The 14,781-nt window shown below is 38.9% G+C and overlaps 1 protein-coding gene across 1 annotated transcript in view; it reads right to left on the minus strand.

Annotated features, from left to right (window-relative positions):
- Nucleotides 1-14,781, minus strand: part of ATP13A4 (ATPase 13A4) — a 138,350-nt gene that overhangs the window by 12,263 nt on the left and 111,306 nt on the right. Inside the window, exons 19-25 of the mRNA XM_068545477.1 lie at nt 12,677-12,840; nt 11,730-11,852; nt 10,389-10,468; nt 8,922-8,964; nt 8,425-8,534; nt 6,443-6,539; nt 4,630-4,702 (exon numbers count right to left, since the gene is read on the minus strand). Of these exons, the coding sequence (XP_068401578.1) occupies nt 4,630-4,702; nt 6,443-6,539; nt 8,425-8,534; nt 8,922-8,964; nt 10,389-10,468; nt 11,730-11,852; nt 12,677-12,840 (690 nt within the window). The remainder of the gene's footprint in view (nt 1-4,629; nt 4,703-6,442; nt 6,540-8,424; nt 8,535-8,921; nt 8,965-10,388; nt 10,469-11,729; nt 11,853-12,676; nt 12,841-14,781) is intronic.

Raw genomic sequence — 14,781 nt, forward strand, 5'->3', positions numbered from 1 at the left:
ATGAATCATGAAAGAATTATGCGAATAAGGTATGACAGAAACAAAGGGACAAACATTGTATGGTTCAACTTATTTGAAACATCTTGAACTGGCAAATTCATAGAGACAAAAAATAGTTTAGCGGTTATCAGAGGCTAGGTGGAGGGGCAATGGGAGTTATTGCTTAATGGGTAAAGAGTTTCTGTTTGGGGTGATGAAAAAAATTAGAAATAGAGAGTGGTGATGGTTGCACAATGTTGTGAATGTAATTAATTCTCCTGAATTGTACACTTAAAAATGGTGAAAATGGCAAATATTATGTTATGTATAATTTACGACAATAAAAAAGAATGAAAATATTTACACATAAAAAAGTGGTCATGGGCTTCCCTGGTGGCGCAGTGGTTGAGAGTCTGCCTGCCAGTGTGGGGGACGCGGGTTCGAGCCCTGGTCTGGGAGGATCCCACATGCCGTGGAGCGACTAAGCCCGTGGGCCGCAATTGCTGAGCCTGCGTGTCTGGAGCCTGTGCTCCGCAACGGGAGAGGCCGCGATAATGAGAGGCCCGCACACCGCGATGAGGAGTGGCCCCCGCTTGCCACCACTAGAGAAAGCCATCGCACAGAAATGAAGACCCAACACAGCCATAAATAAATAAATAAATAAATAAATCATTTTTTTAAAAAGTGGTCATAAAGTTAAACTAAGAAAATCAGGATACACAACTATTATATAGAAAACATAATTCAAATTTCTTTATCTATACGTGTGTGTGTGTGTGTGTGTGTATATATATATAATTGGAAGGGAATACATCAAAATGCTTTAATTGGTTAGCTCTGGATAGCAGGATATAGGAGGATATAGGTGGTTTTTTTCTTAGTTATCTCTTGCAATGTTTTCCATCTTCTTTTCACAATGAATTATATCAAAAAATAGAGAAAAATCTGGAGATGCTTGTTATGGGAAAGAGAATAATCACAGAAGAAATGAGAGCTGTTTTCAAATATCTGAAGGACTATTCTGGAGAGAAAAATCAGACTATTCTCTGCCACCCCAAATGGCAGAACTGAAGACTGAGATGGGTGAAAAGTTACACAGAGGTAGATCTTGCTTGATGTAAAGGATTACTCTGTTAACAGTAAGGACTGTCCAAGGATGTTCTTACAGTAGATTTAACAAATATTTAATGAGCTCCTTTGATATGTCCGACACTGTTAGAAGTATTGGGAATACAGCAGCGATCAGGATAGACAAGGTGCTGTTCTCACGAAGTGCACACGCTGAGTGAGGGAAGGCAGGCAAAAACAAATAAAAACATAGGTAAATATCATAATTTCAGATTGTGAAAAAGTAGTGTGAAAAAAATAATGCAGAACGTGTGGTGATAGAGAATAACTGGCTTGGTCACTATTTAAAGTGACCTATCTGAAGTGGTGACATTTTTCTGACTAATAAGAAAAAGCCAAAACCATAGGCAGATCTACAGGGAGAGTATTTTAGGCAAAGAAAATAGCAAAAACAAAGGTGCTGAGGTGCCCACAAGCTTGGCAATGCTCACAAGACAGAAAAACCAGGGTGTCTGGAACAAGTAAGTGGGTAGCAATATGGTTAGAGGTGAAGCTGGAGAAGCAGGCCGGAGCTGGATCATGTAAGACTTTGGATTTAGTGGAAATGGGAAGGATGACAATAAAATTTACATTTAAAAGACAACACTCTTACTACCGTGTGAAAGGTAAATTGGGGTGAGGAGAAGTCAGCAAGAGCAGAGGCAAGATCAGTTGTGAAGGTACCGCAGTAATCCACAGGGGAGGTGACATGGCTTTGTGACAGTGGCTACAATAGGGATGGAGAGAAGCTATGTAGGATGTGTTTCGGAGGTAGAGCCAATAGGAATTGTATATATATAGATATATGTAAAGGTGAAGAAAAGAGGGAAATTAAGGATGACTCTGGGTCTTCGATGTGAACAACTTGGTAGATTGTGATACTATTTTAATAGAATACAAGCTCCATGAGGAAAGGAATTTCTATGGTTTTTTCCACTGATGTATGTCAAGTGCCTATTACAGTAAGTAGTACAAACCAGACACTCAGTAAATATTTAATAATTTTGTTGAATATCAGATCTGACAGAATAAAGCATTCTGTTTGGGCACACTAAGTCTCCGTCCTGTTAAATATCCAAGATTAGATGCTTAGCAGTTGCATTTCCAGAATTCAGGATAGACATCAAGCCTAGAGACATTAAAGCCATAGAATTGGTTGAAATCACTTAGGGAGATTGTGTAGATTGAAAAGACAAGAGAACCTAAGAACAAGCAAGCCTTGGAACATTCTAAAAGTTAGAGCACAGGTAAAGGAGCAGAGACCAGCAAAAGACATGAGGAAGCTGTATTCATTAAGGCAATAGATAATTCAGGAGTGTGTGGCATCACAAAAGCCAAGAGAAGAAACCTTTTGAAGGATAAGAGTGCTGTTGAGAGATCCAAGTACAATGAGGAAAGAGAAGTGATCAGTACTGTTGACCTCAAGGAAGTCATTGGTGGACTTGACAAGAGCAGTGTTGGGGAAGAGACAGCCGAAGTGTGGATAGTACTTACTCTCCTTGAGTATGTCCTCTGAAAGCAAAGCTTTTGAGCAAGTTTTTTAAACGATAAGTTGGCGTGATAGCTGTTAAGATTATGATGACGAGGTATAAGATGATGTAGTGGAAACAGTGTGAAAGCAAGACCAGGAGGCATGTGGAAGAAGCAGTCTAAGATTGGTACTTTTTTTTTTTGTATAGAAGTATAGTTAATTTACAATGTTGTGTTAGTACAACAAAGTGATTCAGTTATATATATACATATATATATATATATGTATATATATGTCTATATATATTCTTTTTCAGATTCTTTTCCGTTACAGATTATTACAAGATATTGAGTATAGTTCCCTGTTTTATGCAGTAGGTCCTTGTTGTTCTCCTACTTTATATACAGTAGTGTGTATACGCTGGTATTTTTGCATGTATCAGTAATGTGGACCCTCCCAGCCAGTGGTGTCTGGAGCTGGCTCATACGAGCTCACAAGAGCCAACTGCCACTAAGTTTGTAAGCCAATTATTAAATATGGCCATTATTAGAAGAATACTATATAAAGTTGCAATTAATAAATATTATCTTAAAAACAAAGATAATGAATACTCAGAACTGATAACGTCCTAATGATTTTACTACAGTTTAGCATTATCTCTGTTCTTAAAGTTAATAACGGAGATTGAACTTAAACGTGTGTCACGTCTGTAGCCATTACATCATGAACAATTGTTTTTTAACTGAGGAAATATTCTTCCAGATTTCAAGAACTATTATCCAAATAAGTTGCTCACATGACTGATGAATGATTAAAGTTTCAGCATAAGTCTGTGTTGTTTTGCTCACTCAGGTAAAGAAAAACATCAACGAACATTCATTCACATCAGAACTATTTCAGTCATCAATCACAACAATATATTCACTATGGATACAAGACTTTGATGAAACTCAGTTAAAGCATTCTGTGAGAATCCATTGGCTAAATGGAATTTGCAAGAAAGAGTAATGTATACTTTATTGTTATTTGATAATTGCTCACTACACATTTTTCTTTTTAGTAAAGCTTATAATAAGCTTCTATGCATATGCATATACATGCATATCTACAATTGTTTGGAGAGCTGGCTGTTACGTATGTGCCAGGAAACCACTGCCTTCCACCAAACAACTGCACAGGCCCAGAATCCAAATTCATGCCCATGAACATTAGAATCTGGCTGATTGAAACGAAATGACAATAGAATTAGAGATGGCAAGTGGACAAAGTGGGTCTACTCAACTGTTTGGGAAGTTTGAGAATAAAGGGCACAGCAGCTAATGGTAGATTTGGGGTCATGGAAGAGGTTTTAAAGAAAGAAGATACAAAAATATATTTATCTGCTGATTGGAATGATCCAGTGGACCAGAGAAAAGTTGGTGATACAGAAAAAGATCATTCCAGGAACAAAATCCTTGAGGAGGTAGGAGCAAGTAGGATTTAAAGTACAAGTGGAGCTGGTGGCATTCATATATAAGAGAGAGAGAAAAGCAGAGAATATGGTAAAGATGATGGATAGAATATGGAAAAATCCCATAGCAGGGAAACTGGGGAGACAATTCATATATTAGTTACGAGGTGGTGGGTGAGAGTGGCATAACGGCAAGATTACATTTAATCTCTGTTCTAAATCCTGAGAGGATTGGAAATGGGAAACATAAAAGCCATTTAGCTTCTATAAATTGGGCACATTTGGACCATAACTATACCTAAAAGCACACTGAAGTCAGTGTTCCTGATTTTCAAGGTGCTTTTTTTCATTTTAAAGGTTTAGTGACCATTTATAGAAGCTCTATATTTTGTGGAAAACAGCAAAACAACGAGCCAGCTTTTCCTTTGCTAACACTTTCAACACTTAAAAATGAAGATTCTATTTCCTCTTTCTCTCTCTGCGTACCATACCCCTTTGGGAATAAGTCACTCATCACTGCGGCTATAGCTGCTACCCCTCAATGGTGGACTAACCCTGCAGGGGCAGAGGGAAGCAAGTGGAGGGGAGTATCTCTGAGAAGAAAATTTAAAAGACGTCTTACTTGTTACACCAATAAGAGTTGTAATGGCCAGGTCCTGGAACAGAAACTGGTAATTTGAAAGGCTGTTTGTCTCCTGAAAATAAAAAGGAAAGTGGCTCAAAAAAGTTATAGCCTTCTGGATGAAATGTGACACCAGTTGCACTCATTTTCTCACTGCAACATAGGATTTTCAAGTAAATTACCAAGGAGATGGTATGGTCAGGGGCCTGGTCATATCAGCAAGGGTACCAAAGACAAGCCTGCAAACTCCTTTCTAGCCAGGAGGGCCACTGCAGTGTGTTTTCTGGGCTGCTCCTTTGAGCATCAGTGTCACCCCTGTTGAGGGGAACATCTCACTCTGATTCATCTCTGCTCTCTTTTCTACTTGTTAGCAGAAAAGGTGGGGTTTGGTCTGGCACAACAAAATGATACATTCCCAATGGTCAGTGACAAATGTGTGGTGATCTTACCTAAATTTCACCAATGGAAAATGAGAATAACTAAACCCACTATTTGCATTCTTGGGTGTTGTTAGAAAGTCCTGATAAAGCATCTTGATATTCTTGAAACAAAAAATGTTCATGTCTTACTGATTTCAAGAAACTTGCTTCCTTCCCCCCTCCACCCCCTTCGTGGAAAGGAGATAATGATGTCCCATGTTTAACTCTACTTTTGAGCATAATGAGTTATTGGGATTCCAAAATAGGGCCAAGTTTCTATAAACAGCCTCTCCTTTTCCAGCCCATTCATCAGTGAGAGGAAAAGGACTTACATAATCTGAAAATAATGGAAGTAAAAACCTTCATACCAGGAGCAAGGGGGCAAGACATAGAGATGAATCTAGATAACTTCAGCACAAATGGAATTCACCTTCTCAGTGTTACTTAACAGAATAAGCCCACGTGTTGAGCTCACAAATACTAGATATGTCTTTTCTCCTTTTATATTTTGTTAAATAGTAAAAACCATCACAAGACCTATGTGCTATGGGGGCCATGATGTGTCAATTTTCAAGTCCCTGTATTCAGGGAATCAGTGATATGCTGCTTTGTACTAGCTCATGAAAGTCAACTGCTAAATTTTCAGGAATTCCGTGAGCTGGTTTTTAAACACAGCCAATATAAAAACTTAAATTATATAAATTTACCATTAAATAAATTGTACTAAAAACACAGGTAATAAATAACCAAAACTCAGCACTCTCTAATCATTTGCCTACATTAAAATATTATCAATGGTCTTAAGGTTATTTACATCTCTTGTATCTATATGGTGCAAGTACTATAGAATGGTATGCTACTGTATAATACATCTCTTCCCAACTCCATGTTCAGTGACGTCAGGTAGATAGCTTGAAATCAGCCATGGTGGGAGTAGTTATGCCATTGAAATTGGTAAACATTAATGATTGGGGTTTGTGTTTCCAGGGAGAGCCAGTTATGAAACATTTACCAGAACGCCAATTAGACAAGCATCTCTTTAACCAATGTTATGCTAGGGTGGAACCACACTGGAACTGGGAAGATAGAGACCTGGTCCAGGCAAGCCAAAACAACAGTGAGAGAGAAAGTTTACCTTCAGTTCTGAACCTCAGCTACAACGAGATAAGAAACTTCTGTCAGAGAGTCAGAGAACTGACACCAACGACTTTTCCTTTGTATCCTTGTCTATTTCTGATTTACTTTCAAAAATGTTAAAGATAGTTTTAGAGAGGCTGTCGGTACTCGAAATATCCCATGTGCACTCTTTCTTTAAGAGGCATTGCAAATTGCCAGTGACTGACTGCTACTTGTTTTAGCTCTCACTAACCAAGAGGCTAGGTCTCAAGTCATACCCAGTAGAGCAGCAGAACACCAACATACTGAATCATGCTGTACAGAGCCATGTACTTAAACATGCAAAATGAGGTAACGAGAGCTGCACGTCCTTCCCTGTGTGAGAAAAGAAATGAAAGAGTAATGAAATGAAAGTCACAAAAAGAAATGAGGTCAGTTATTCTGTGCTGTTCAGCTGAGCTCAGAAGAAAAAATCAAAGCCTGATAATTCGATTGTTTGTCTGACGGACTGGACAGTCTTGAGCCAGTGGGAGCTGGCAGTCAGTGTGCTAGATTTTCAAGGAAGACTAATTCCAGGCCAAGGTCCACAGGCCTTTGATTGAGCTTTGGAGCCCGAATGTAGAGTTACTCTTGTCCTGCCTGCAGGCATTATTTCAGCTCTGAGTCAGGAGACCTGGGAACTGGTCCCAGATCTCATATCTACTCACTAATGTGATTTGAAAGGTCATTTTCCCTCTCTTGGTCACAGTTTCTTCATCTGTGAACTGAGGAATTTAAATAAGATTGCAGGTTTGGGGGCTATTTTCATGTTCCAGGTGCTTCAGGAGTTTGCAAACATCTCATTCAAATTTCATTTGGCAGTCCCAACTTTTTCTAAAACTGAACTAAGACAATAGGCACACTCAAATTAGGCATACATCAAATTTAAAGAGACTGGAATCAATGAGCATGTTCATTTGTATTACTGTTGATTGACTTTGAGTGAATAGTATATATTTAGAGTGTAAAATAGAGTACTTATGAAATGCCACTTTTATCTCATTGATTTGGGAAAAAATAGAGTTTAAATTTACTTCTGGTCAGAATGGTTTCCTGGGATTCCAAAACCTGACCCTCAAACCAGGCTTTCTCCTGTATCAGGGCTTTGCTGCTGCTGTTTATTCCGCCTAGAAGGTGGTTTCTCCTCCTCCCTCACCTCCTTAGAAAGGCTTCCCCACACCACCACATCTGAAGCAGCCGATTCCGCTGCCCAAGCCATCTTCCAACTTTTCACACTACCCCTGATTTTTCTGTGTGTGTGTTTATTGCCCAGCTTCTTCACGGGAAGAAAGCTTCGTGAGATCAAGGGACGTTCGATTTATTTGCTTCTGGGTCCCCAGTGCCTCCAACTGTTCCTGGCACTAAGTCCCTACTTTATAAATATTTGTCAAATGCATGAATACATTTTTTAAATGGGGAGGAGCTAGTCAAATCATTATTTTAATGTGGTGGAAAGAGTATGATATTTGTAGATAAAACACATTGAAACAAAATTAATTCTAATACACTCTTCAATCCTATATGGCTGTGAGCTTCGATACATCAAGTTCTCTGAGCCTCAATTTCTTTGTTTGTAAAAGAAATAGTGACCATCCCTACAATTCCAGGCTGTTTTGATGTATAAGATACTAGGCATTAAAGCACTTTATAAACTGTAAACACATACTAGTTATAATAACCAAAAGCAACCACAATGCTAACCATCTCCATCATTCAAACAAAATGCAGCAGAAGTACATATTCTGGGGTTGGGGGAGGGGAACAAAGCATCAAGGGAAATTGTAGTAGAAGCAGCAAAGATGAATAAATATTCTGAAAACTGGGGATAGGAAGGATATTCCAAGGAAGCATAAAGAGGCAAGAGGAAAGGAAAGCGAGTAGGGAAGAGAAAGTTTCTGTCAATTCTCCATTAAGAAAGTATCTAAGGAGATACATTTAAAATAATAATAAGAAGAGTATGATTGACATTTTCAAAGCAGCAACAAATTCCAGATTCTAATCTTCTAAAAATAATCTATTCAGTGATTTTCATTAGAAATGCCACTGTTTTCCCAGGAGGTAAGTCCACTCTGGAGTAGAATGTTTGACTACTTTCTCCCACAAAGCACCCTCCCCGCCCAGGGACACACATTTCCACTGGTCTTTGCGTGGCAAAACAAAGGGGTCTGCACCTAAAAGTCAAGAGACATTAAAACAATGCTGGGGAAAAGTACCTACTTACTTGATAAGGTGAGGTACACATTCAATGTTTGGAGTTTTGGAAGTGAAAGGTGAGGCCACAGATGCTTCCTGCTCTGATAAAGAGACGCCCACGTGAGCCATTTTCAAAGCCTGAAAGCAAAGAGTCAGCTTACTGTATAGATGCACACTCACACACGTCTCTCCTCAGGCCACACAAGAAAGGCTAGTTAAGCTGCCCACGAAGTGGCTCGTGGGCCCAAGCACTGGCCGGGAGATGATCAAATTTTGCTCTGCCTGCCACATAAGAAAGAGATGGCACTGGGACACCTAGCCAAAGAAGTGGGGAATCCAGAACCAAATTCCACTCCATTTAGTCTGTACTGACCACTGAGTCATTGTGTGGCTTTGGTTAAAACCTTTCTAAACCGTCCACATCAGTTTCTCCTGCAAGAGGAATGGAGGTGGTATATATCCCAGGGGATACTATCTCTTACAGGGCTTGAAGCAAGTACAATTGACACACTGACAGCTACTTACCCCACAGTCATTGGCTCCATCACCACACATACCTACAAAGTAACTAAAAGGGAACCATGTCAATTGTAGAGGAGATCAAAGCAATCTTACCTGCTAATTGCTCTAATGAAAAAGATAAAATGAGCTTCATTACTTAAGGCTCAAACTTATTATTTACATTAAGGGAGTTTCCCTAATAGTCTGGTTTGACTAAAATAAAGTATGACTCAGCAGTTCCTACAATGGATTAAGAAATCCCATACAGCCTTCCTGACTCCAAGCGATTCAAGGAGACCCTGCACATCTCTGCCTAGGAGGCAGCTCTGTCAGCTGTAAAACAGGATGTTCACGATTATATGACAGCATGGCATGGTGGGGAGGGCACAGGATTTGAAGCCAGAAGATCTGGATCTCTGACCTGATCCCTTTCCCATTTTGACTATCATTTTTCTCCCCTACGAGCATTATGAGTATTCAGTGAGGTGATGTATTCTAAAATGATAAATAAGAGTTTGTTGTTGGTGACATTAATAGTAACTGGAGAGGAAATCCACCATGTCAGCTGTCACTCAACTCAAAAATGTGGTGCCAGGACCAGAAGTTGAAGAAAGAAAATATATCCCCATTTCAGGATTGCTTTTTGAGGCAGGATGAATACTGCTCTCTTGAATTGTTGACGAAGACAGACTGCTTTTTAAGGTAGAAGCACGCTGACAGTGTTTGCAGAATTTGCTGTGCTTCTCTTCCACACTGCTACCTAGGCAACGAGTTTACTGTGGAGGTTTTTAGCCATATTGAGAAGATAGGGCTTTTTGCATATAGAACTTTTGCCTAGTGACTGCATCAAGTGAGTAGGAGGGTGGACCAGGGGCGAGTAGGAGTTGGAGTTGTGCGAGTGTGGTCCAGCACCAGAGGTAGAGAAAGCCTCCGAGACTCCATGGGGTTCCATTAACAGGAAATAAAGGATCCCAAATGATGGGATTCTGACAATGCAGACCCTTTGTGTTAAGAATATTTTTCTGATTTAGGATGGAGAGGATGCTTTAGCATAAGAATGTTTTAATATTTTTAGGGTTATGTGAATCTCCTGTCATAGGGACCTCCCTATATCATAACCGTGAAAATAACTTGTAAAAATGAAGTCTAAATTTTCATTGTACCTTTAGGAGCCAAGTTCAGATGACCTTTCCAGAGTTATTTCTTGTGTCCCTTATGTTCTAGTTCAGTGGGGTTCTCAATTCTGGATGCAAAATTGACTTATGAAAGGAACTTTTAAAAAATACTGATGTCCAAGTGCCCACATGAGCAATTGAATCAGAATCTCTGAATGGTGGTGTCCTGGCATTGCTAATTTTTCAAAGCTCCCAAGGTGACTGTCATGTGTAGCCACGTTAAGAACCACTGCCCTAACCAAACTGAGTGACTTCCTTACTCTCCCCCTGCCATGCCTCCATGCACTTCACACCATCTGAATTGGTAAAGACCTACTCTAGTTTCTGAAATTCTTCCACCAGACTGGATTTCTGCCCTGGAGACATTCTTGCAAAGATGGTCCCATTGATCAATATCTGTAAAGAATGCAAAAGGGAAAAATTTTTTTATTATGTCAGCTGGTCATACATGAAGTAATTGATAACATTCGGAACACTGACTGGGTAATGATATCCATGAGTGAGAAAAATATTTGTTTCCAAGAAGCCCTTCTTTGGATTTTAAGACAGATATTGAGACTTTGGTCATCAGCTAAGTGATCAGGAAGACCAAAATCAGTAAAAATGACTACTTAATAGACATAATTGATGAAAATGATTACCTACAGGAATTTAGCTCAGGGGCCATGAAGAATGTGGTCCTGAAAAACCCTGAGCTTGATGGAACCTTAAACCAGTAAAGTATGAGAAATTGCAAGATAACAAGAGGTCAGGATCCCAGGAGAAGGAAAGGAGGCAATTGCTTCTCAGAAAATTGTTCGGATCTAGCAGAAAAATAGCCTAGTGATGAGAGGGTGACTATCTGTGGTCTTTGACTTAACCATACCATCTGGGCTTGACCAATTGTGAAACTCAGCTGATATCTCCAGCCTAATTTGGGCTCTGAAACATTAATGGATTATCACATTAATGGATTGTTGTATAAAAACCTGTACCAGCTCCATCCACCTGAACCCCATCCAACAGAGTCTAAATTCTTCTGTGTTACAGCTGTGTGCTCTCTGCTCTTCTTGGCTGTAAACTCAGCTTATGGTTCACTCAGCTTTAAAGTCTTCATTCTTTTTTTCTTAAACAGTACTTAAGATAATGAGCAATTGAATACAAATAAATTATCTTTGCTTTACACTGGACACAATCTTTCTCTAGTTTGCTCATATGTTTTTTTTATGTATATAACTTACCTGCCCTCATTGTGGGTTTGTTCTTCATCAGAAAAGTTTTAAGTTTGACCCTCTTTTGTATAGACGTCCTCTATCAAACACCTAATGGAATTCCTCTATTCTTGGCCTGCCTTCCTGTATAATTGCTGGATTTACACTATACTGTGAGACCCCCTAACCATGGCAATATAGTGACAGCTCCCCCAAAGCAATCTTATCACTTGAGAAGTCACTAATATTTTAATCCTATAGATGATGGATAATTAGTTAGTCAAATTTACTTATTTTAAATCTAGCAGGAAATGAAACAGCAGTGACCTCTGCAAAACTATCTGCTTCCCTTATGATACATTCAATAGGTATATCTAACCTAGTTAGAGGTTTGAAATTATTTACGATCATGCTCTGTGACACTGTTAGCATCTTTACCAGGAGACTGGTACCCTCTTAGAACTTACCTTTGGCAGTAGGCTACCGAAATGTTGACTTATAACCTGGAAGGATTTTCCACTTAGGGCAAAATGGTAACTTCCTTCTCTGCTGTTATCAGAGACTTCTTCCCTGATGTTAATGTAATTGTCCTGCAAAGCAAGACACAGTAATTTTAGACTTGATAGAGCGGTTAGGACCACAAGCATATCTGAGCGAAGGCAACAATGACAGTCTGGGATCTCTCTTTAAAAGTCACACTCCAGCCCTGATTCCTCAGAGAAACACTTTCTCTTTGCTGGATCAATCTTTGCACATCAACAGCCTCTAGTGAACAGGGGGGTAGCACTTACTCACGTCCTGTTCTCATCCTGAGATTTGATCTCAGTGAGTCCCAGAGAAAAGCACATTTCACACATTTCAAGTATAAAATACAAAAGCATTGCAGCTTAACAAATCTCTCCCTGAGGTGAGAACTTTCCTTTTTTTTTTTTTTTTTTACAGAATTAACATTGTTTCACAAGGACACAATAGAGATAGGATACTGACAAGATTGGAGATAAATGAATAAAACTTCTTCCCACCCTGAAGATATAGTCTGGTTTTCCAATGCGCACAGCAGTGTCTCTCTTAGGGACTAAATCCCCTTTGAACCCAGTGGGATGGCTGGCAAGCAAGGGAAAAATTGGAAAATTAGACTTGCAGCCCCACTTACTATATTCTTTCTAAAGACTTTTTTTAAGTTTAAAAGAATGTATTATTTCCAGCACCCAGGAAAGCACCATACCTTAAAGCTCAGTAGGAATGGTATGGGAAAATGATATAACTGAGTTCTTTGAACTGTATACATGTTAGACATTTGGAGAAGTATGTTGACCCTAGGTCACCTCTACACCTCTGCCAGTCAAAGCTGCTCAGTAGCCAACACTGTGTGACGAGTTAGATAATATGGCAGAAGGTCTGCTTTTAGGTATACCTGATTCCTATATGCAATATGTTTCTTCTCTTCGACTAATTGCCAAGATATAGATGCTGATGAGGACTCAGTAGTTTCATTTGCTTCAATGAGAATGACTTTCTGGCTTTCAGAAACCATTCCAGACTTTCTGGCCACTGTTATTGCAGTCTGAAGATTGTCACCTAGAAGAAAGGAAAAGTATCCCAAGATGAGATCGAAGAGACAGAACCAATTCACGTAGAACCTAGAAAGCTAGGGTAAGGAGTTCAGACCTTATTTTTGGTGCAAGAAGAGATAGTCTCTAAGTTCTCTCTCAGCCCTGACCTTCCATGATTCTGTGATCCCTTTTCTTATTATTGCTGCTTTTCATCTGGTTACTTTATGACCTACTAGTATATTTTTGCCAGGGAGTGGGAAGTAAAATTAAAAAGGAAAAGTTCAAATATGTTTCTGTTATTTGGCAACAGCTTAGTAAATGTTTAGCAAAACTCTACTGGTTTAATATGACATCTGATGGTTCCACTTCCAGCTAATATGGAGTAAGTCCACTAGAATCTATTTCTCCCACTGATTACAATGGAAAACTCTGGAAAAAATATCATTTAAAAAACCTACCTGAGGACTTTGAAAAGTAAACACAAATGGCAGAATGTGAAAGGGAGTCAAATTTGGAGAAATAATCTACAAGGTGGAGAGATTCTCAGCTTTTTTTCTCTTTCCTCTCACATAATTTGACCTGAGTGTGAGCCCCAGTCCCAGAGCTGTGCAGATAGCTAAAACTCCAGGAAAAACCTACTTTTTCTGGCCAAAGGAACCAGGAAAGGGGCACTGGAGGGCTGAAGAGTTGTGAGGGAAATCCTAGAAAGAAGAGAGCTAGACAAGGAGACTAATTCAGTATATGAACTATGTAAGCCCCAAGCTCAACCCAGAGCTGTGCACGTGCAGAGCAAACCCGAAGAAGGATAGCAAAAGCTTCAAGAATTGAACTATGATATTAATCACCTCCCATATTCCAGAGTTTTACGTGTTAAAACAAAAACCTCAACATTCTCTAGAGGATTTTAACAGGATCCAAAGTATCCCAACATAATATTCAAAATGTTCAGGATTCTCAACATGTGAAAAACCTGGAAAATCTGGCCAATTCTCAAGAAAAAACAATTCAATAGTTGCCTGTCCCGAGATGACCCAGATGTTGGAAATATCAGGCAATGCTTTTACAGCAGCTATTGTAATCCTCCTCCATGTGGTGAAGGTTAATACTCTTGAAATAAATGACAAGATAAAAGTTCTCAACTGAAAAAGCAAAGAACAAAGATTGAAGAATATCAAAAGAACTCACATTCATGTCATTAGAGCCCAAGAAGGAGAGGAGAAAGATTGGAACAGGAAAAAAATTTTTTGAAGAAATAATAGCAGAAAACTTCCCAAATATGGTAAAAGATTTAAATTTACAGATTCAAGAAGCTCAGTGAATCCCAAACAAGATAAATTCAGTGAAAACCACACCTAGACACATAATCAAGCTGCTAAAAAACCGAAGATAAAGCAAATATCTTAGGAGCAGCTAGGGAAAACAATAAATTACATATAAGGAAACAATAATTCAAATTATCACAGATTTCTCATCAAAAACCATGAAGGCAAGATAACAGTGCAACATCTTTAAAGTGCTGAAAGAAAAAAATTGTCAACTCAGACTCCTATAGCTAATGAAAATATCCTCAGGAATGAAAGAGAAATAAAGATATTCTTAGATAAGGGAACCTAAGATAATTTGTGCCAGCAGATACACTCAAAAATAAATGCTTAAAGAAGTTCTTTAGGCTGAAAGGAAATGATACCAGAGGGAAACTTGCAACATAAGACATGAACATTTAGGAACAGAAATAATAAAGAGCTGGATAAATATAAAGTCAATTTTTCTTCACTTATGTTCTCCAACTCTTGACTGTTGAAATTAAAAACTCTAACATTGTCTGGTGGGGTTTCATTGGATGTCATACACTTATATATACAACAGTAACAGAGGAGAGAAAGTAGGGAATGTTTATGATGATAAGCCTTCTTGAAAGGGTAGGTACAGGTATTGTGATTCGTAGAGCAACCACTTAAAATAAATA

The sequence above is a fragment of the Eschrichtius robustus genome, chromosome 6 (genome assembly GCF_028021215.1).
Source record: "Eschrichtius robustus isolate mEscRob2 chromosome 6, mEscRob2.pri, whole genome shotgun sequence".
Classification (NCBI taxonomy): Eukaryota; Metazoa; Chordata; class Mammalia; order Artiodactyla; family Eschrichtiidae; genus Eschrichtius; species Eschrichtius robustus.